Here is a 23,588-nt window from a genome sequence, read left to right on the forward strand (position 1 = left end):
TAGCAGGTATTACAGGTGTCTGCCACCAAGCCCAGCTAATTTTTTTATTTTTAGTAGAGGCGGGTTTTCACCATGTTGGCCAGGATGGTCTTGATCTCTTGACCTTGTGATCCACCTGCGTTGGCCTCCCAAAGTGCTGGGATTACAGGCATGAGCCACCATGCCCGGCCAGGATGTGGAATTTAATTTCAAGTACAAAAGGAAGAGAGGATGAAATGGGTTAGGTGCAGAAACACCAATATTTCTGGCAACTTTTTAAATGACAGTTGACAAAACAGGACAAAATGTTGGAAATCAGGACTATAATGTGAAAAGAACAATAGCCAGTGTTATGGATTTAATTGTGTACCATCCAAAAGATAAGTTGCAGTCCTGACCCCCAGTACCTGTGAAGGTGACCTTTTTTTTGGAAATAAGATCTTTACAGATGTCATCAAGTTGAGGTCATTAGGGTAGGCTCCCATCTAATGTAACTGGCATCCTTATGAAAAGAGGAAAATTTGGACACAGACATACGGAAGAATGAAGGTAGAGATGGGGGTGATGCATCTATGGGCCAAGGAAGGCCAAGGAGTGCCCGCCATCACCAGAGTTGGGAGAGCAGCCTGGGACCGATTCTTTCTCACAGTCCTCACAAGGAGCTGCCCCTGCTGACACCTTGGTTTCCAGCCTGTAGTCTCCAGGCCTGTGAGACAATAGCTTTCTGTTGTTTTAAGCCACCCAGTTTGTAATACTTTGTTATGGTAGCCCTGGGAAACCAACATAGCTGCCTCTTATTCACTGATTACTTTGGGGGGCACTTCCATTTGTTGATTTAGCCAATATTTATCATGCATCTATATGCTGGCCGCCATCCTGGGTGATAGAGAAACAGCAGGAGCCAGAGAGGACAGGTTCCTCCCTTCCCGACGCATACTTTCTAGTTCACATGCATTATCTCCAGCCAGCATCCCCACAGCAATCCTATGAAACAGGGATTATTCTCCCTCAATGTACAGATAAGGAAATGGACTCTCAGGGGTTAGCAACGGGGCCAGGGCCTCTCTTGTGGGAAAGAGTGAGCCGGACTTCCTATGTTCTAACTCAGTTGATTGCATAGATGCAGGACTGCCAAGGTAGACTCTGGGGGAGAGATGGGTGAGACAGGTAGGAGTGTGGGTTCCGCAGTCACACCCTGCTCAGCATGTGGGAGGCACAGAGTGGGCCCTGCTCCTAAAGTCACAGCACAGCCCAAGCAATTACCTCTCGGCCTCCAGCCTCACGGGGGCTGCACAGGACACGTGAGAAGAGAGGTCGCTTGCACCTCGGTTCTGACTCCGTGGTCCTCCCACCGCTGTGGAGGAGGAGGCTGAGGATGCCTGCTTGCTGTAAGGAAGTAAAACCATGGCCCTGACCACTGGCAGCTGACAGCTAGAGCAGAGTATTCTCACTTACGCATGAGCGTTTACAGAATATCAGCAATAATCAGACCAGCTCACTCTGTGATCATGGTGGAAGGAGATGGAGACAAGGGCACGCGGTGATTCTATCTGGACAGAGAGGCAAGGACGCCCTGCAACCACAAAAACTCAACATCCCCTCTTCCAGCTGACTCGAGTGATGACTGCTGCTTCTTTACTAACGGCAGCTCTATGCCTGCTTCATTCCTTCCGCCTCCTGTGTAAAGATTATTAAGATCCCCAATCATCAAACTGCCCCTACTTCCTGACAGCATCAAATGTAGAGCAAGCCTTTCTTAAACTTTTCCCCAACAACCTAACACAGGCCTAAACCTCATAACAAGCCCCTCCCAACCCCCTTTCCTGAGATGTCCCGGGTTCTCCCGATACAATTTTCTGTTGCTGCGGCATGCTCATACACCGTTTCCACCTATGAGTATGTGCTCAGGGGTCTTTGGGTGGTGGGATTTCACAGAGCCATGCCTCACTCCATGGAGGTTGGCATCTTGGCCCCTACCACTGGGCTAGGTGGTGGTGACAGGTGATCGCCCCTGTCGGGGGCAGGGGTCTCAGCCCAGCAGTCTGTGGAAATCCCTCATGCCAGGCCTCACCCACCCGAGCAGGTGCTCACCTCCTGCAGTGGAGTGGTTTGGGGGAGCCGGAGCCACACACCATGGGGAGTCTCTGAACTCTACTCAGATAAAGTCATTCTGCCTCGAGTGCTGACCGCTCAGCACATTTTTCTGAGTATTAAAATCACTGAAAAAGAAAATGAGAAATCCCGAGGAGGGCTGCACTATTCCCCAGCAGCAAAGCTATTAAACTTGCAAGTCTCAGTTCTGGGCCGTCTGATGGGTCGGAAGCCGCCCAGCCTCATGCGTCCTGGTTAAAGCAGTTAGTTCCAGTTAGAGATGTGCTTGCGGAAGGATCAATTACCCTTTCTGACAGTTTCTTCCAAATTAAAAGAGGCAGAGAAGGGCAGAAAAAGGAGGCACATCCCAAAGTCTGAACCCACAGAGTGGGGCCTGTGTCGACTATAGCTCTATCTTATCAAACAGGGGCACTCTACGTAGACTGTGGGCCCGCCTACCCTTCAGAGTTCTGGGACAGGACTAACTCGGGTCTTATAGATGAATGTGACAGGAAGTTTTTAAACAGTCTTTTAGGGGTAGAAACAACACTGAATTGATCCTGGCTGGAACACTCACTGTGGCCTCAGTTTCTTTATCTGTAAAATGGGTATTACGGGCTGAATCGTGTCCTTCCTCCCCCAAATTCCTGTGCTGAAATCCTAACCCCCAGTACCTCAGAATGTGACTGTATTTGGAGAAAGGGTCTTTAGAGAAGTAATTTGGTTAAAATGAGGTCCTGATGGTGAGTCCTACTCCAAGATGCCTGGTGCCCTTCTGAGAAGAGGAAGTTTGGACACAGATGTACAGAGGGAAGCCTGCGTCAAGACACAGGGTGAAGATGCCCTTCCATAAGCCAAGGAGAGAGGCCTCAGAAGAAACAATCCTGCTGACACCTTGCTCTTGGACTTCTGGCCTCTAGAATAGGGAGAAAATGCATTTCTGTTGTTGAAGACACACAGTCTATGGGCCTTTGTTCTGGCAGCCCAAGGCGACAAATACACTGCACATAATCCCATCTTCCTAGGTAGCCCCATATGTTATGGAGAGGCCCAAATTAAGACAGAGAGTAAAAGTTCTTGCTAACGTTTGCAGATGTCATGCAAACACAAGGGTCATATCAGAGGCCTGCAGTTCAGTGAAGATTGTGGATGGTTTTATCCTCATGAGTCTTACGGAAGTAAATGATTTTGTTAGGGAAGGAACATGATTTTGTTAGGAAAATCATAGGTATGTTCTCAGTGGTCTTTGGCTGGTGGGATTGAGCAGGTGCATGCCTCACAGAAGATGAACCCAGAGAACTCCCAGAGTGCCTGTGTCCACTCCGGCGGGTGGCTGGATCTGGGCCAACTGCACCCAGGAATTCAGGGTCCCACCCAAGGCTGTTCCTGGAGATGTTCCTGGCCTGGGTGGGCTGGATGCCGCCATGAGCGCTTCATTTCCCAGGCAGTCTCCTCAGGGACGCTGGGTACCCACACCCAGTGAACTCTCGCAACCTCCCGGGCTTCTCCTCCTTGTCCCAGTTACTCCTCATGTGAGAGTGATGGTTTCATCTTCATTGTGCAGATGAACAAAACAAGGCCTGTGTTTCCATGGTAGGTGAGTGATAATAAATCCCTCCATCACATAACCTTTCTCCTCAGAGCTGGAGGAAGGTTACCTGGGGGGTGGGAATGACGATGATGAAAATGAAGTAAAGTTGAAAGCTGGGAATGGCACCCGGAAGTTCTCTGTGCAGTAGGGCTAGCAGTAGGAGCTGAGGAGGCGGGAGGAGAGGGGAGAGAACAGGGGTGAGTAGAGGGGATAGGACAGGGGTGAGTAGAAGGGAGAGGGCAGGGGTGAGTAGAGGCGAGAGGGCATGGGGGACTAGAGGGGTGAGTAGACGGGAGAGGATAGGGGTGAGTAGAATGGAGAGGATAGGGTCTAGTAGAGGGGTGAATAGAGGGGAGATGACAGGTGAGTAGAGGGGAGAGGACGGGTGAGTAGAGGGGAGATGGCAGGGGTGAGTAGAGGGGAGAGGACAGGGGTGAGTAGAGAGGAGAAGGCAGGGGTGAGTAGAGGGGAGAGGACAAGGGTGAGTAGAGGGGAAATGGCAGGAGTGAGTAGAGGGGTGAGTAGAGGGGAGATGGCAGGGGTGAGTAGAGAGGAGAGTAGAAGGGAGAGGGCAGGGGTGAGTAAAGGGGAGATGGTAGGAGTGAGGAAAGGGATGAGTAGAGGGGAGAGGGCAGGGTGAGTAGAGGGAGATGGTAGGAGCGAGGAAGGATGAGTAGAGGGGGGGGGGGGTGAGTAGAGGGAGAGGACAAGGGTGAGTAGAAGGGAGAGGGCGGGGTGAGTAGAGGGGAGATGGCAGGGGTATGTAGAGGGGAGAGGGCGGGGTGAGTAGAGGGGAGATAACGGGGTGTGTAGAGGGGAGATGGCAGGGCCAAGTAGAGGGGTGAGGACAGGGGTGAGTAGAGGTGAGAGGACGGGGTAAGTAGAGGGGAGAGGCAGGGGTGACTAGAGGGGTGAGTAGAGGAGAGATGGCAGGGGTGAGTAGAGAGATGAGTAGAGGGAAGAGAGCAGGGGTGAGTAGAGAGATGAGTAGAGGGATGAGGGGAGAGGGCAGGGGTGAGTAGAAGGGAGAGGGCAGGGATGAGTTGAGGGGAGATGGCAGGAAGGAGTAGAGGAGAGAGGGCAGAGGTGAGTAGAGGGGAGATGGCAGGGTGCATAGAGGGATGAGTAGAGGGGAGAAGACAGGGGTGAGTAGAGGGGTGAGTAGAGCAGAGGGGGCAGGGGTGAGTAAACGGGAGAGAACAGGGCTTAGAGTGGAAGGATGGGGTGAATAGAAGGGAGAGGGCAGGGGTGAGTAGAGAGGAGAGTGTAGGGGTGAGTAGAGGGGGAGTAGAGGGGAGAGGGCAAGGGTGAGTAGAGGGGAGAGGACAGAGGTGAGTAGAGGGGAGAGGGCAAGGGTGAGTAGAGGGGAGAGGACAGAGGTGAGTAGAGGGGAGAGGACAGGGGTGAGTAGAAGGGAGAGGATGGGTAAGTAGAGGGGAGATGGCAGGGGTGAGTATAGGGGAGATGGAAGGGGTTAGTAGAGGGGAGATGGCAGGGGCGAGTATAGGGGAGATGGAAGGAGTTAGTAGAGGGGAGATGGCAGGGTGCATAGAGGGATGAGTAGAGAGGAGAGAACGGGTCAGTAGAGGGCAGACAGAGGATGGGGTGAGTAGAATGGTGAGTAGATGGGAGATGGCAGGCATGAGTAGAGGGGAGATGACAGGGGTGAGTATAGGGGAGAGGGCAAGGGTGAGTAGAGGGGAGAGGACGGGGGTGAGTAGAGGGGAGAGGACAGAGTTGAGTAGAAGGCAGAGGACGGGAGAGGGCAGGGTTGAGTAGAGGGGTGAGTACAGCGGAGGGGGCAGGGGTGAGTAGAGGGGAGAGAACAGGGCTGAATAGAGGGGAGAAGACAGTGGTGAATAGAAGGGGGAGGGCAGGGTTGAGTAGAGTGGTGAGTACAGTGGAGGGGGCAGGGGTGAGTAGAGGGGAGAGAACAGGGCTTAGAGGAGAGAGGACAGTGGTGAATAGAAGGGGAGGGCGGGGTGAGAAGAGTGAGAGAACAGGGGTGAGTAGATGGGACATAGCAGGGGTGAGTAGAAGGATGATGGCAGGGTGTGTAGAGGGATGAGTAGAGGGGAGAGGACGGGGTGAATAGAAGGGAGAGGGCAGGGAGAGGACAGGGGCGAGTAGAGGGGAGAGGATGGGCGAGTAGAGGGGAGAGGACGGGCGAGTAGAGGGGAGATGGCAGGGGTGAGTACAGGGGTGAGTAGAGGGGAGAGGGCCTGCGTGAGTAGAGGGGAGAGGGGAGGGTGAGTGAAGGGGTGAGTAGAGGGGAGAGGGCAGGGGTGAGTAGAGGGAAGAGGGAAGGGGTGAATAAAGGGGAGGTGGTAGGAGTGAGTAGAAGGGTAAATGGAGGGGAGATGGCAGGGGTGAGTAGAGGGAAGAGGATGGGGTGAGTAGAGGGGAGATGGCAGGGGTGAGTACAGGGGAGATGGCAGGGTGCGTAGAGGAATGAGTAGAGGGGAGAGGACGGGTGAGTACAGGGGTGAGTAGAGGGGAAGTGGCAGGTGTGAGTAGAGGGGAGAGGGCAGGGATGAGTAGAGGGGTGAGTAGAGCAGAGGGGGTAGGGGTGAGTAGAGGGGAGACAACATGGCTGAGTAGAGGGGAGAGGACAGGGGTGAATATAAGGGAGAGGGCAGGCGTGAGTATAGGGGTGAGTAGAGGGGAGAGGACAGGGGTGAGTAGAGGGGTTTGTGGAGGGGAGAGGGCAGGGGTGAGTAGGAGAGGGCAGGAGTGAGTAGAAGGGAGAGGACACGGGTGAGTAGAGGGGAGAGGACGGGAGAGGGCAGGGTTGAGTAGAGGGGTGAGTACAGCAGAGGGGGCAGGGGTGAGTAGAGGGGAGAGGACAGGGGTGAGTAGAGGGGAGAGGATGGAGAGGGCAGGGTTGAGTAGAGGGGTGAGTAGAGCAGAGGAGGCAGGGGTGAGTAGAGGGGAGAGGACTGGGGCAAGTAGAGGGGAGAGGGCAGGGATGAGTAGGGGGGTGAGTAGAGGGGAGAGGACGGGTGAGTAGAGGAGAGATGGCAAGGGTGAGTAGAGGGGAGATGGCACTGTGAGTAGAGGGGTGAGCAGAGGGGACAGGGCAGGAGTGAGTAGTGGGCAGAGGGCAGGGGTGAGTAGAGGGGAGAGGGCAGGGTGAGTAGAGGGAAGAGAGCAGGGGTGAATAGAGCAGACGTGGTAGGAGTGAGTAGAGGGGTAAGTAAAGTGGGGGTGGCAGGCTGAGTAGAGGGGAGAGAATAGGGGTGAGTATAGGGAAAATGGCAGGGGTAAGTAGAAAGGAGATGGCAGGGGTGAGTAGAGGGGATAGGGCAGTGGTGAGTAGAGGGGAGATGGCAGGGTGAGTAGAGGAGTGAGTAGAGGGGAGAGGACAGCCATGAGTAGACGGGTGAGTAGAGAGGAGATGGCAGGTATGAGTAGAGGGGAGAGGACAGGGCTGAGTAGAGAGGGCGGGAAAGGCGAGACGGCAGGGGCAAGTAGAGGGATGAGTAGAAGGGAAAGGGCAGGGGCGGGTAGAGTGGTGAGTAGAGGAGAGAGGGCAGGGGTGAGTAGAGGGGAGAGGGCAGGGGTGAGTATAGGGGTGAGTAGAGGGGAGAGGGCAGGGGTGAGTAGAGGGGAGAGGGCAGGGGTGAGTAGAGGGGAGAGGGCAGGGGTGAGTAGAGGGTTTGTGGAGGGGAGAGAGCAGGGGTGAGTAGAGGAGTGAGTAGGGGAGAGAGGGCAGGGGTGAGTAGAGGGGAAAGGGCAGGGGTGAGTAGAGGGGAGAGACGGGTGAGTAGAGGGGTTTGTGGAGGAGACAGAGCGGGGTGAGTAGAGGGTGAGTAGGGGAGAGAGGGCAGGTGTGAGTAGAGGGGAAAGGGCAGGGGTGAGTAAGGAGAGGACGGAGCGAGTAGAGGGGATAGGACGGGGTGAGTATTGGGTTTTGTGGAGGGGAGACGGCAGGGGTGAGTAGAGGGGTGAGTAGGGGAGAAAGGACAGGGGTGAGTAGAGGGGTGAGGGCAGGGGCGAGTAGAGGGGTGATAGAGGGGAGAGGACAGGGTTGAGTAGAGGCAAGAGCTTGGGGTGAGTAGAGGGGGCAGTAGAGGGGAGAGAACAGGGGTGAGTAGACAGGAGCAGACAGGGATGAGTAGGGCGTGAGTAGAGGGGCCAGGCAGGTGTGAGCAGTTATATTCAGCAGGGGACTTTGTCTTCTGCATAATTTTGCTTAGAGCCGGCTGAAATGGGGGGACTTTCTAACTTCCACACTGTAGTGTTATTTCGTTAGCGTTTATTTAGATGGTAATTCATTGGTCCTGAAATAAACATGTAACTAAAAAGGACAAGTTGTTTTCCAGTGGTGGTCAGTTTGGTGGTGGAGATTTCCACTCCTGTGCACTGCGTTCACTGCCTCCCGAGGACTGCTGAAATCACTTCTTGTTTCTGCTGAATAATGCATTTGTGACAGCCAGCTCTACTAGCTCGTTTACAACCAGATAAATGAGTCTTTATGTGCTTTTCCCCAGCCAGACGACAATAAACTAGGTTTATTTGCCTAAATTGAGTCCTCAAATTCGGCGGATCAGCATAAACCCTCTGGGAGAGCGCTGGGGACCCTGCGTAACATTCTGCTTGGTTCAGCCATTCTTTCACTAATTCCCCGTAAAAAGCCACCACATTTGTCCTCAGCACTTGTGCCAGTTGCCTGGATTAGTTTTAATTTAGCTCTTCTGGAGAGTGTAGCCCTTTAGAACATCTTTCCTATTGCTCTTCTGTACGGATGTTTAATTTGTTTGGGTTTGTTTTGAGAGGAGCTATGGAGATGGGTCTTCTCTCCCACCGGGACACGTCAATAGAAGGGTTCTCTTGCTTGCGTGGAGTTCTGAAGGCTTCCCCTGCCCGAAGACCTGATAGGAATTACTGCTTCCCCCACCACAAAAGCCACTGACAGGACTTTTATTTATTACTGCATATTTTATTTAAGGTAAAACCTCCAAACAGTGCCAAAGAGTATACACCCCAAAGTAAGCCTGCTCCTGCCCTGTCTCCTGCTCCTGCCCTGTCTCCAGCTCCAGCCCTTTCACCAGAAGCCCCCACTGTCCGCAGCCCCTATGTGTGCTTCCAGGGAGGGTCTGCCCCCCACTTTCTAAGAAACAAATAGTAGCAGAGCACAGACGTGGTTACTCAGCGATACATCCTGGCGCCAGCTCCACGTCAGTATCTAACCAGCAGCCTGGTTCTCTTCTCACAGCGGCAGAGGATTCTGCTGCGTTGTTTCTCTGTGTCAGACATTGCAGCCGCTTTCTGTCTCACTGCTGGTCTGGAATTTTAGAGAACCCCCGAGCTGGAGTTCTGAATTGAAACCTGGAGCCTGTCTGGTTCCATATTCAACTTTCACCACCAGCCGTTTCTTGAACACCCGCTGTGTGTCGAGGTGTGCCTCTCTGTGCCAGGCTCTGGAAGTGGAGAGGGAGGCAGACAGAGCAGTGGCCCCGGCAGAGCTGGCGCTTGGTGGGAGGCCTGCCCGGCACCCAGACTGCCCTGAGGACGCCATGCCCGGCTCCCACCTTGGTCCACGCTGGGCCCCGCCCTGAAGGGCCATCTTCCGGCATCTTCCTTGGGACCCACATTCAGTCCCCACTTCCTGGGGCACCCTCACTGAGAACTAATCGATACCCTGCACTTTCTGGAAACTCCCACAGCATATGTCGGTTGATCAACGCGCTCATGTAAGCAGCTGTTTGTGTTACTGCTCACTTAATGTATGTCTTCAAGTTTATTCAATTCCACAAACTTAAATAAAGCATTGATTATGTGCCAGGCGATTTACACACATCATTTCATTTACATTCCTGCACCAACCCGATGAGGTAGGTCTTCTAGCTGCATTTTTACGAAGATTTCAAACGTAAGTCAAAAGAAATCTGTTATAATGGACCCCCATATATGCATCACCCAGCTGCCTTGATTATAAGCACGTGACCTATTTTGTTTTACTTGTATCCACGTCTTGCCACTCTGCCTGAGATTATTTTCAACAAATCCCAGACAGCATATTATTTCTTCTTCAAATATTTCAGCCTGTACTGGCGAATTGTAAGAATGCTTTAAAAAGAACGCATGACTTCACAACCATGATCATGTCTAAAAATTAATAACCCTTTCGTAATACTTTCTCAATTATCAAATATCTAGTCAGTGTTTGTCTTTTCTCGTGTCTAATATATTTTTTAATAGTTTGAATAGTGATCCAAATAAAGCCCATTTTGATGGGCTGATATGTTAATTTAGTCTCTTCTAATGTATAGATTTCTCTTACCATCTTGCTTCTTTCCCTTGCAATTTTTATTTGTTAAAAAATTGGGTCTTTTGTCTTATAGTTTCCCAGAGCTTGGATTTTGCTGGTTTCATCTCTATAATAATACTTTTATTATTTTCCTTATGACTATCTAGTTGTCTAAATATCACTTATTAAAAAGTCCACCCTTCCCTCTATTGGCTTCAAGTGCTGCCTTTATTAAAACTAAATTTCCGAACACAATAGAGCTCACAATAGAATTAACCTGTTCATCCGACCCTTGTCTTTTCTGTAAATTAGTAGTTTTATCTTGAGGCTTAATCATATTCAGGTTTTTTGTTTGTTTGCAAGACTACTTGATAGGTGGTGATGTGTACTCCACCAGGAGACACAGAACGGCTGCTGGTCGCATTTTGTGAAGGTCATAGCCATTTGATTATTGTTATTGCCTAGAGCCATTGTTTTATTATAGATATAAATAAAATTAATAATTCTATTATTTTTCTTTATTAGCTGGAATACATCTGTAAAAAGATAATTCCTCTCTTTAATTATTTATTTTTCTTACCGGATATACCTATAGGTCTTATAAGAAAGGCAGGAAAATGCTTTATTTTCTCTCATTATTTACCAGTTTTAAAAATAATGAGTTGGTTCCTCAGTGGGCTCCAAAGATGATTAGTTGTTTTTTTTTTTTTGGTGTTATACTGATATATTTGATGGATTTCAATCTATTGCAGTTAATGTTCTTAATAATATTTTAAAAATTGATGGATCATGCTTTTATTCTATAACTGACTTATTTTAATATTTGAAAACTATAAATGACATTTTCTCTATTTCCCAAGAGGCGAGCTAACAGGTCTCTATGGATGCACTTGGAAGTCGCTCACGAGTCTTTCTTTAAACTTTAAAACATCTCTGAACTTTTACATTCTTTACTATTAAGACAAAAAGGCAGTTCAAGTTCAATCAGAATTTCATGTTTAATTGCTTCACATAGTCACAATATTAAAAGCTCTGAATGTGTGACTTAGGTCCAGCGGTTAGAAAGGTATTTTCAGCCTGGCGAGATGTGCTTTGCTGCTGGGCTGCAGCTCATTTGCACTGTCACCATGGGATTGGCCACTGTAGGGCTCCGAGGACAGCTCTGGTTCCTCGGACTCCTGTCCGCCCACGGGCTGCACACAGGCAATAGGTTTCTGTAACATTGAACTGAACTTTGACATCAACGAAGGTGGGAAAGACTGATTTGAGTGCTGCCCACTTGGAAAAGATACATGAGAGGGAGAATCCCCGTTTGCATTAGGGTCCCCAGGTGATTTGGAGCACTGATATTCCTTGCTATGCTGATCATTCCCATGAGACCTGGAACGACTGGAGCTTAACGAAGAGACAGCCTGGGGTTTCCCAGGGCTGGAAGAGCGTGGCTTGGAGTGCTGTGATCCATGCTGGCATTTTTCTCTGGTCTTCTGCTCCCAGTACTGCTATGTGAGTCACAGTCATGTCTCTGGCCACGGCTGTTAGGGCCACTGCTGCCACTGTCTACTGGCTACTATGTCCACTCTGTAAGCCTGAGGACTGTTTCTGAGACAGAAATGCTGGGTGCAGAGGTCCTACGGGGGTCCATTTTCATCTGTTATAAGTGGTACTGTAGGCTTGGAAACTGCAATAAGCCTTGGTATAGATTTGCCTCCTATAAAATCCTTCATTTCACCATAGTTTTCAAGCCTACTCTGGATACAACTCGATAACTTATCTTCCTTGCTAGTAGCTTTGTATGGCTCAGCAAAGAGAATAGAGCTAGGTGGGAAGGCAACTTCATCCTGTTGAATTTCCTGATCCCGCCTTTCTTGTTCTTTCATACGCTACACGGTGCGGGCTTTGTGGTTCATGTTGCTTATCTTGACTTCTTTTTCTCCCCAATGCAGCCTCCTTGGTGTCCGTCCTTATGGCAGTTGGACCTCAGCTTTGCTGTTGCTTTAGATTCCACAGCATGAGGTGTAGAAGTCCTGAGCACAGGAGTTCTGTCCCCATGGGGTTGGGGTAGCCACCCTCCCAGCACATTGATGTCTTCTTGTTCACCTTACTGGAAGCCCTGATAATATTCTTATTGATTCCCAACCATCTTTGGTTAGTGGGAGCTTCTTTGAATTGACTCCTAAGTCTTCTGACATGACTGTAGTTTCTCATAGCGTCCTTGCTTTCTGGTATGACAAGATGTTTCAGACTCATCTTGGATATTTCCTATCCTCAGACCTGGATTCAGCCATTTCTACAAGGAGCCCCCCATTCTTTTAGTGAAAGATGGTTGTTAGAGACCCAAATCTGAGGCTAAAAATGTTCATTGTCACTAAGTTGGCCATTGCTTCTAGATCTTTTCAGTGGTCAGACTTGGAATCAGGCATATATTTATTTTTATGATCACATATATCATGACTTTATACTGATAATTCTGATTTAAATTCAAGACTAAAGAATTGTCACTAAACGTCATGCATCTTACAACTGTATCTCCTTTCACTCACACTCAAGTCTCAGTTTTCAATAACACAAATATAGTTACTCTCTTACTCTATCCCACAGCACACACACACACACACACATACACACACATGCACACACACCAGTGTAAGAATAACAGTGCCAGTGCTGCCACCACCAATGTGATTACTGAAAAATTGTTGATTTTTTTTTCTGTTGCCTTTTGCATCTCCACTAGGAATGTACAGTTAAATTCCTGTGGTTTAAAAAGCCACTTGGAATAGTTCTTCTTCATGTGACTATGCTATCAACTTGGCACATAGTTGGATTCATTTGTTTCTTTTTATTTTTGATTCTTAGAATTGGCTTTCTGAAATCTATTTTTGTTACACAATTCTGTAAAATATTTTCATGGTTCCAAAGTCATCTCCACATAACAAGATAAATTAAAAGAACTCTAGTGTCCTACCTTTCCCTGCTACTTTTTCCCCTCCACCCTCCTATAAGTAACATTTAAAAACACTTATGGTTTGTTTTATTCCATTTTTTCAATGTAAACAAATATGTATGTATATATTCATATCCTTCCCTTTTCTTAGCTAGATGGTAGAATGAAATACACACTCTTTCCATCTTGCCTTTTAGCTCAATAACATATCCTGGAGATCATCACTCCATAGTAGCTATAGAGCTATTTCTTGTTCCTTTGCAGATGCATCATGGTTTATTCAACTTGTCCCCTCCTGCGAGGTCTTTGGATTGTTTCCAGTATTTTGGTATTACAGATAGGATTGCGGTGAACAGCTTTGTACATACTTCTTGTTCATATTTTTGCCAGTGTGTCACTGGGAGTGTGTCCTAGAAACAGTACTGCTGGGTCAAATCATGTATACATAAATGCCTATATAATTTGTCTAGATGTTGCCAAATTCTTCTCCATAGGCGCTGTAACATTTTCTATTCGCATCAACACTGTATAAACTTGCCTGTTTCCCTAGAGCTTCACCAACAAATAGTTTGACATACTTTTAGAGTTTTGCTAATCGGATAGGTAAAAGTGGTATCTCAGGTAGATTTTAAAAATTTCTCTTATTATGAGTGCAGTTGAGACATTAGGAGCCATTTTCATCTATTTTTTGTGTCAACTGTCTGTTCATATCTCTAACATCTAAAAATAAAAGAGTGCTATCGGCTTTTTTTAACCTCAAATTTTAATGCTGTGTATAAAATAGGGCTATTTTAACCTTTTGTATCCTACGTTGCATTTTTTTTTCTAGTTTTCAGTTATCTTTTAATTTTGCTTATGGTGATATTTTGAAATGCAACATTTTAAATTTTTTCTTAATCAAATTTATCAATATTTTCCTTTGTTGCTTTTGGATTTTGAATTGTAACAAGAAAAATTTTTCCCACATCCAGGTTATAAAGGAATTCACCTATGTTTTCTACTTGCATGGTTTCATTTTTGATTTTATATCTAGGATACATTTAGAATCGACCATAGGGTACAGCAGGAAATGGATCCAATTTTATTATTTTCCTTATGACTAGTTGTCTGAGTATCACTTATTAAAAAGTCCACCCTTCCTTCTATTGGTTTCAAATGCTGCCTTCATCAATAGTCAATTTCCAAACACAGTAGAGCTTACTATAGAATGTTCTATTCTGTTCCATGGTTGTCTCATCTTTTTTGTGCCAATGCTGAACTATTTTAATTACAGAGACTTTATAACATGTTAATGTCTGGTGGGGCTGCTGGTCCCCTCCCCAGCCTCCTCCCCTCCACTTTTCCTTAGTTTTCCTTTCCTGGCTATTCTTGCCTTTCTGTTCTTACAAAGGGAATTTAAAACCAACTCACCTAACTCTAGAAAAAAAAAGATGGAATTTTAAAAATTAGGATTGCATTAAATTGATACATTAACTTAGGGAGAAGAGACATCTTTATGCTATTGAGTCTATTTGAGTGCATGGTGTTTCTTTCCATTTGTTCAAGACTATTTTGTGTGTTTCAGATAGATTTGATTATTGTCTAATATAGATTTTGGACATTTCTGAAGTTTAGAGGTAATTCATCTCATGCTATCATAAATGAGATTTTCTCATCTCATATCTTTTTTGTTTATATATAAACAGCATTGTTTGTTGTTTGTTTTGAGATGGCCCTTGCTTTGTTGCCCAGGCTGGTCTTGAACTCCTGGGCTCAAGCAATCCCCCCCTGCCTCACCCTCTTGAATACCTGGGACTACAGGTTTGTACCACCATGCCCAGCAGCATTTATTTATTTATTTATTTTTCTTTTAGAGACAGGGTCTTGCTCTGTCACCCAGGCTGGAGTGCAGTTGTAGAATCATGACTCACTGCAGCCTCAACCTCCCAGGCTCAAGTGATCCTTCTGCCTTGGCCTCACAATGTGCTTGGATTACAGGCGTTTGCCCCCATGCCCAGCCTCAGCATTGCTTTTTGATGTTATTTTATAACGTGCTACTTCACTAAATCATCTTATTGTTTGTTGTATAGTTTTTACATTGTTCCTTCTGGAATTTCCAGAAAGACAAATTTTTCCCGCTTTCTTTCCAATTCTTATACCAAGTACTTTCTCTTGTCTAATCATATTGATCACTGCCTCTAACCAATGTTACAGAGCAGTAGAGACAGCAGGCATCTTTTTCTCATTCTTAATTTCTGTGGAAGGCCTAGTGTTTCCTTCTTAGAGATATTTTATCATGTCAAAGGAAGTCTTTAATCATCCTCATTATTCAGATGAGAAACTGAGATACAGAGATCAATGAAGACCTTGGCTCAAGATCACGCAGTTGGTAAGTGGCAAGCGGCAAGGCTAGGGGCTGTCTGGCTTCAAAATCCCCAGTCTTTGCATCACATCTGGTTTTCATGGAAAACTGACCCCACCCTCTGTCTTCCATTTCCCAACATGGAACTCTCATTTTAAGAGATCTTAAGAGATTTAAGAGTGGCCGAGTGTGGTGTATGAGAGGGGCTTGGAAAGAGGCCCTGAGTGCCACGCCCTAGTCTCCCTCTGTTTTCTTTAGCAGTTCTCTTGCTTTCCAGACACATTCGACTTCCAGAAACCACCTTTCTTAGAAAGCAGCTTAGTGACTGGCTGGGCACGGTGGCTCACGCCTGTAATCCCAATACTTTGGCAGGCCAAGGCGGGTGGATCACCTGAGGTCAGGAGTTTGAGACCAGCCTGGCCAACATGGTGAAACCCTGTCTCTACTAAAAATACAAAAAAATTAGCTGGATGTGGTGGTGGGCACCTGTAATCTCAGCTACTTGGGAGGCTGAGGCAGGAGAATCGCTTAAACCCGGGAGGTGGAGGTTGCAGTGAGCCGAGATGGCACCACAACCTGGGCAACAGAATGAGACTCCATATAAAAATAAATAAATAAAGAAGCTTAGTGGCCACCTGCATTATATGAACGAGACCCTTGGGAAGCAGGCTTATGCCTCCTCCCCCTCTCCCATCAAAATATTTCTTCCAGTCATATACCTCACTCTTCCTAAGAGGAATGAATCTCTCTAATGGACTTTTCTCTGGTAGCTACATTTCTAACCATACTGTAGTGTCTCTTATAGCTTGGCTGACAAAGAAACTGCCCCACTGGACTGCTCTGACAAAACAAATTGCATTGATTAAGAAACAGGCTGAGTGACTTCTTCTTGGGGAAATGTGTTCAGGCCTTTGCAGATTATGATTCTGCCCCCATCGCCTACTTTCCAGGGATACCAGGTTGTGAATCATGAACAACAAACCCTGTTGCCTTTCTTTCTTCTCAGTGGAGAAGGATTAGTTCTTGTTTCTTTTTCTAAAAAGAAAGCCTTCTAGGACCACAAGTTCTGTGGGAGAGAAACCTGGCCCAGATCTGGATTGCCTGAGTTTCCAGCATGTTCTTCAAATAGGCAGATTCCCTGAGTATGGGCTCTCTCTGTGCAAGGGACAGAAAGAGGGGCTGCGAGCAGCAGGAAAAATAGTCAAATCAGGTCCGTTTTAAACTCTAATCCTTTGCCTTTCAACAGTTTTGATTTCCCATTTCCTCCAGCTGACAGCCTTATCCTTTGGAGGTATAAGCTGCAGTTTTCTCCCATGGAGACCTAGACTAATGTCCTGGCTCCTTAACTTAGAACTTCTGCACTCCCCTTTCTTCTTCAGGCAGCTTCATTCTCCCCCTGGCTTCAGCTGTTCCTTTTGTTTCGACACCTGGTCTCTGAGGGCTGCTCCTCTGTCCACACTCTCCTTTCATCTGCAGCTCCGAGGCACAAGGCTGCCTTATTCCAAGCTTGTGTTTGGCCTATTTGAGGATGAAAGGGCCTGATGTTGCCGCCAGAGCCTATTGTCAGCATCCTTCATTTGGTAAGAAAAGTCAGGAGCACAGAGCAAGGCTGGAGAGGGAAATGGCCCAGGTCTTCCTCAGCCTCTGTAGTTGCCACCTGGGGTTTTTCTATCTGTTTTCATCACTTAGCGAGGCTTGGAGGTTCTAACACAGCTGAGGAGTGGGAGGAGAGAGGTTTGGAATTGAAATGGAACTTCATATGCATGCACCGTAACTAGGACCAGCTATATAATTTGTGGATCCCAGTGCAAAAGGTGGGGCCCCGTGTTCAAAGAGCAGGAACAAAGTGCGATTTAAGTTACTCAAATATAATGCTTTTTCCTTTCTTCTGTCATGTTTCAACTTGTTATGGTAATTTTTATTTGCTATTTAATTTCCACTCCCTGGGGCATGGGGATGCTCATGCAGACCTTTATAGGCATCCAGAGGCCTTGCTCCATGATTCTGGGCATGTGCGCACCCCACCAATGGCTGCGGTAGCTTTCTTACCGGCCACTGGACCGATATACCATGTCCTGCTGGTAGGGGTGGGGTGATAACCCCCAAGAATATTACGACCTCAGTGCCACCTGTAGTACCTGGGTCGGGGGTGAGAAAGAGGCTTGTCCTCTCCCTCCAGTTGCTGCCACCCAGGGGCATGGAGCAGGTGTCAGAAGGGGCTCCCAGGGGTAGAGGGGTGGGCTAAGAACCTGTTGTAGGGAGACAGAGGGAGGTAGGACCATTCAAGAGCCCCTGGTCCATACTCCATTGTCCCACGAGACTTCACTTTCAAAACACAAATTCAAAGATAAAACTATTGGCTGGGCACGGTGCCTCATACCTATAATCCAAGCCCTTTGGGAGGCCAAGGCAGGAGGATCTCTTGAGGCCAGGAGCTTGAGGTTGCAGTGATCTCTGATGGCATCGCTGCACTCCAGTGCAGGGCCCTATGAGACTTCATTGGTGGTGCACCCATGGAGCCAACCCTGGCCCCAAACTTATGTAGTGATAAGGATGGGGAAGATCCCCCTCCCCAGGAAGGCCTTCCTGATTCTTCCATGGTGTGAGCCCTCCTGGCACCCTGGTTTCGTGTTGCTTTCCATGATGCAGCTCTCTGCACAGTGACAGCAATGGCTTCCCTCCTCCTGGCTCCTCTTCCTGGCTTTTCTGAAAACCTGTCTTTGTCTCCTCTTGGTAGGGGTGAGACAGGCTGTGGGGAGATTCCAGGGGACAGGGGGCCCCCACTCCCCAGAATGGCCCCAGGAGCTTTCTGTGTCAGCTGGGGTGGTGATGGCGGGGAGGAGAGCCTGTCTCCTTTCCAACTCTTTTCTCCCCCTCTGAAAGCAAGAGGAAATGTTGTTTCCCAAACGTTTATGGAAATTGTCGCTCGCTCTGACCTTCCCCACTGCTTGCTCCAGCCTGATCCAAGAAAGTGCCACTAAAATGGACATCCCCACCCTACTCTTGAGTGACTGAGGCCTCTCTTGGATTCTCTGTTTGGGGCCCAGGCTAAGGAGGTCGAATTTCTCTCTAGGTGCCAACTTGGGGCTCAGTTGCTGAGAGCTTGCTCTGAGGCCTCAGGCCCTGCATGGGCCCTCAGGAGTCACAGAGGGTTGCCATGGAACTGGGCTGCAGGACCAGGAGGAGTTCTGCGGACAAGGTGGGGAAGAGGCAGCTGCAGGTGGAGAAACAGGAGGGGTAAGAAGTGCTGTGAGGAGCACGGAACACCAGAGCCCGGAGTCTGGAAAGGTGGGCATGAAGCCCCAGCCAGAGAGGCCTAAGTGAGGGCAGAGGGAGAGAGCTCTGGATTTCTGGAGCTCAGGACTGCAGAGTGGCTACCTCTGACCCCAAGTGAGACGAAGGCAGCACTTTGTGAAAGGGCTGGGCTGGGAGGTGGCCTTTCCTCCAGGCCTGGAAAGGGGTGGGGGCCTGTTGGGGGCCTCCTGCAGCTCCGTGAGCCCAGATTGACCGAAAAAATCACGAGTATTTCTCAGTTATGGAGTTTTCTTTTGTTCTTCTTGATGGAATAGAGTTTAATATGGCTGAAAGTCTGGGCTGTGCAATATAGAAATAGTAACTCCAGGCTGGGCATGGTGACTCACTCCTGTAATCCTAGCCCTCTGGGAGGCAGAGGCGGGTGGATCACCTGAGGTCAGGAGATCGAGACCAGCCTGGCCAACATGGTGAAACCCCATCTCCATTAAAAATATAAAAAAATTAGCTGGGAGTGGTGGCATGCGCCTGTAATCACAGCTACTCGAGAGGCTGAGGCTGGAGAATCGCTTGAACCTGGGAGGTAGAGGTTACAGTGAGTCGAGATTGCACCACAGCACTCCAGCCTGGGTGACAGAACGAGACTCCATCTCAAAAAAAAAAAAAAAAAAGAAATAATAACTCCATTTTGTCAGTTGGTCTAACTCTATTTTCAAGTCCATGATTTTTTAAAAAAGAAGAAGAAGAGAACTTTATTCATACCCAGGCCCTCATTTATAGTCACTTAAGAGGAAAGTGAGCCCATGTGGGATCCCAACCCGCAACTACGGAGGTTGCATGTCTTGGTGTGTGGCTGTGGTGCTCTCACAGGATTTTAGAGCTTCCTAGTCTGTACTCTACCTGTAAGCAGGAGCCAGGCTCTTATTTGTCTATGGATTTGCTGGAATATCTAAGCATTGTTATACCCATTTTGTAGATAATGAAACTGAGGCCCAGAGAAGTCAGTCAGTTGCAAAGGCCCTTGTAGCTATCTGGAGCCAGAACAAGTCAGTATCTACTGAGTATAAAGTAAGGTTTGTGGCCCTACTTTTTAACCTAGCCACTGGGATACCCGATTTCTCCTGACAAGTCTGTGTGGCATCTGAGTGCAAGCAGTTGTCCAGCAGATGCTGACATATTGGAGTATCTAGGGATGTTCTGGTGGTTGTTTATCGGACAATATTTGGAATAAGGACAGTTGTGAAGAATCCTGGAGGAATGGCTGCCTCTTAGATTTGACAGGCATTAAGGCCCTGGACTATTCTAAGATGGCTCTCCCTTGCAGCCCAGATGGATGCAAGCAGAACAGCAGCACCAGGGGGAGAGCCTGAGAGGATGGTGCTGTTCATCATGCACTCTGTGTTGTCAGTGGGCACTGACAGCAGTGCAGGAGAAGCATCCTGGGATGAAATGGGAGGCAGGAGGGGCAAATGGGGAGTCCCTGTGTGCAACTGCTTAGCCTCCCCCAGCTACATACAAATAAAATTTTGTGACCTCCTCTTGGGAGGCTGCATACTGGACTCCAGGGGGCCAACGGTCTGAGTTGGCAGTCCCTGGTGGGTTAGAGACTGATTTTGCTCAGAGGGATCCCAAGGCCAGCATCTGGAGAGAGAGAGGACGAGGAGAGGAGAAGCCAGCTATCCACAGAGAGACCAGCTGAGAGGTGCAATGCTGGCTGGAGTCCCAGCATTAGAACTACAGGCTGCAGGCCAGACATGATGGATGTGCTCCAGGCGCCGCAGAAATCACCCTGAAGAGTGGGAAAAGCAGGGCTGACCAAGCAAGGGAGAAAGATGAAACCTCTGCATCCTTCCCTGTCCAATAAGATAGCCATTAGCTACCTGTGGCTGTTTACATTTAAATTAATGAAAATTAGATAAAATAAAAATGCAATTCCTCAGTCTCATTAGCCACATTTCAAGTGCTTGATAGCCATATATGGTTAGTGGCTGCCAGACTGGACAGTGCAGATATAAGATATTAATATTTCCATCATGCAGAAAGTTCTACTTGAATGTAAATTATCTCATTAATATATTTTGTATTGATTACATGTTGAAATAACATTCTGGACATATAGAGTTAAATAAGCTATAATATTAACTTCACCTGCTTCTTTTTACTTGTTTTACTGTGGGTAATAGAAACTTATCAATTACCAATGTACTTCATATTTCTGTTGAACAGCGTGGTTGTAGGTGGATACAGGAACACACCTCCATTTATCCATTGTTCTTAATACCACATCCATCCAATGGTATTTGATTGGATAATAGCTGTAAAAATCCCTTCTCAACAGTAAAGGTGACTGAGGCAGCCCAGGGTAATGGGGCAAATGCAACTTTGGAGGCACAAAAATTCAGGTTCAAATCTCATCTCTATCCCTCTACTAGCTTTGAAGTCTTGGGCAAATTACATGCCTCAGTTTCTCATCTGAAAAATGCAATCAATGAATGATCCACTGCATAGCATTTCTTTCAAGTTTAAGGAAGATAGTGGATAGTGCACGTATGGGGGCTAGTGTGGGCTCCTAGCAAACCTCAGTAAAAGGTAGTATTGTTGTTCTCATTAGCATTTTAAGTGTGAAAGTGTAGGGGATTATGGTCAGTTTATCTGGCCTCAGCCTACTCACAACCCTACCCGCTGCCTTCAGCAGCCCCTCCCAGCCCTCTGCAAAGCCCTTGGCACAGCCTGGACACTTACCTGCTGGCAGCTGCTGGCCCAGGAAGCCCGTAGGGCACCCCAATTTCCCGAGCGTGTGGCTTTGCTCTCCAGGTGCATCCGCAGTTGTGTTTCCAGCTCCTGACTGACTTGCTCAAGGGCATGCACTTTGGCCATATATTCCACCAGGCAGCCCCCTAGGTCCTCAACAGCACCATGGTCCCTCTCCAAACCTGGAGCCGGCACGGTGGCCAGGCCTGAGCTCCGCAGGCCCTGAAGGAAGACACTGCTGATGCCAAGGGCCCGGCGGGTCACACGGGCACCCAGGCCACCTATGTACCCACTGGGTGCTGTTCCTACATAGACCCCGGGTGCTCGGACAAGGCCACTCATGGCATTGGTCCTGGAGGCTGGGGGGCTATCCAGGGAGGACGACGACCGTGGCCCCCTGAAGGATGCCCTGCGCCTCTGGAGGGGCATGCTGGAGCTGGCACTGGTGGGCAAGTCCACTACTACTCGCCTCTCACTCATCACCCCTTCTGCCTCTGTGGTGCCCAGTGGGTTTACAGAGTCCAGTGGCTTTTGGTTTACAGCCCCAGCATCCCTGTGGCCTGGTCACGGGCCTCTCTGGAATCTCCCCTATCCCCGGGGCTGCTTTGTCTGCTGTCTTCCATGAGTTTCCATCGTTCACTGAGCTGAAAGAGAAATGGGCACTGCCCAGGGCTGTGTGCAGAGAGGCACTCATGCATTCTTTGATGCAGGGTCATGTGCCCAACCTCCCAGATTATTCTGCTGGTGGCGGGGGAGGCTGGATCAGTGCAGGCTGTGGGGGTAGACCATTTGGGTTTGTGCATTTTACTACCTAAGAGTGGGCAAGGCAGGCATCAAGCAACCCCATTTTACAGACGAGTAAACTGAGGCTCAAGGACCTCAGATCACAAGTGGACTGATCACTTGCCTCAGACCTCAGATTACAAGCTAGGACTCAATCTAGCTATTTCAGGGCTTTCTACATCCCTACGTGTACTGGCACATGTGAATGTGAACACATGTCCACACAGGCAATAAATGATGAAAAATGGCAGGAGGCAGCTCCAGGGACCCAAGAGAAAAGACTTGCCTATGGTTTCCTCTCTCAGTCCTGGCAGCAGCTTCAGGTCCTCCCTTCACCTATCTCCTTTCCTCCTCATCTCTGTCCTCTAATGCTCTGCTGTTCATCAGCTGCTTGCTGTTGGCCAGGATGCTTCCTCCCTCTGGACCTCACTGTCTGAACACTGGCCTGAGCCTCTAACTCTCTGATGCACCAGATAAGGACCTTGGACAAATTCAGGTCCCACACATTATGTTCCGGCCATTCCCTACACCTCTGCTTCTCCATCTGTTGGAAAACTGAGAAATAAAAACAACAAAGAGGGTGTTTTCTGGTAAGCCTCTCCAAGGGTGCCCCAAGTTAGGATATGATGACACCCCTGGGTTTTAATTATTGATCTTGGCATCCACTAAGCCACCAAGGGTCGCATCTCAATCACTTCTCTAGGATCAGAAAGGTTCCCCCAGTTTCAGGATGACAACATGGACCTAAAAACCTCTGTACATAAGTTTTACCCTGGAGAAACCAGGTCACCAAATCCCAGAGCTGGATATTTTTCCAGATGCTGTAATGTAGGAATGTACCTCAGGTGAGAGAAGGAGAAGGGAGCCAATCTCTAGTGAGTAGCAGATCCAGCCTGGTGTGTGCATGAATCCTGTAGTTTACTTCATGGAATTCTCAACTCAACCTCCGGAGGAAGGAGGTCCAGGGTTGACAGGTACTGCCATATGGGCTGTGCACCTCACAGCTCTAAAATCACATGTCCTACAGTTGGCCACTGTCCTCTTACGTGAGGAGGACCCCGAGAGCTACAATGACTTGCCCAAGGTTCCATGTCCAGAAAGTAGCAGAGCTGGGGGCAGACACCCTCTTCCAACCTCTGGGCCAGTGACTTACTTAGGAGTCTCCCTGTTGCCCACCACCCAGAGAGCAGAGTACCTACCCGAGGTCATGCAGGTAAAGGTAAAAAACCTGGTCGCCTACTAGAAGACTCTGTGTGCACTTCCTTCCTGCTGACCAGGACACTCCAACCCTTCCTTTCTTTATTGTCTTCCACTTTGTCTCTCTGAGATGGCCTGGGAGGTATTTTATAAATATCAGTGTTGGCTATTTGATGAACAGATGAAAGAACCAATCGGATTAAGTAAAGGCCAGTAGTGTCCTTGTTTATTCAGACGTAGCATTAATGCTGTGAACACCACCCCTGATGCACCCAGAAGGGGTATGCGAGCCTGTGTTACAGTAACAGCCTCCTATACGGGTGACACTGACTTGGTTCTGAGGATCTGCATTATTGTGAATTCCAAGATGTACTGTCCAAGGCTGAATGACAAGTTCAGGCTACTG

The 23,588-nt window shown here is 48.4% G+C and overlaps 1 protein-coding gene across 1 annotated transcript in view; it reads right to left on the reverse strand.

Annotated features, from left to right (window-relative positions):
* BFSP2 (beaded filament structural protein 2) overlaps positions 1-21,751 on the reverse strand; it is a 75,574-nt gene extending 53,823 nt beyond the window's left edge. The window contains exon 1 of the mRNA XM_003265237.4: positions 21,194-21,751. Coding sequence (XP_003265285.1) covers positions 21,194-21,682 — 489 coding nt within the window. The 5' untranslated portion in view covers positions 21,683-21,751. The remainder of the gene's footprint in view (positions 1-21,193) is intronic.
* Between the last annotated feature and the right edge of the window lie 1,837 nt (positions 21,752-23,588).

This window comes from Nomascus leucogenys, chromosome 8, assembly GCF_006542625.1.
Source record: "Nomascus leucogenys isolate Asia chromosome 8, Asia_NLE_v1, whole genome shotgun sequence".
NCBI classification, from domain to species: Eukaryota; Metazoa; Chordata; class Mammalia; order Primates; family Hylobatidae; genus Nomascus; species Nomascus leucogenys.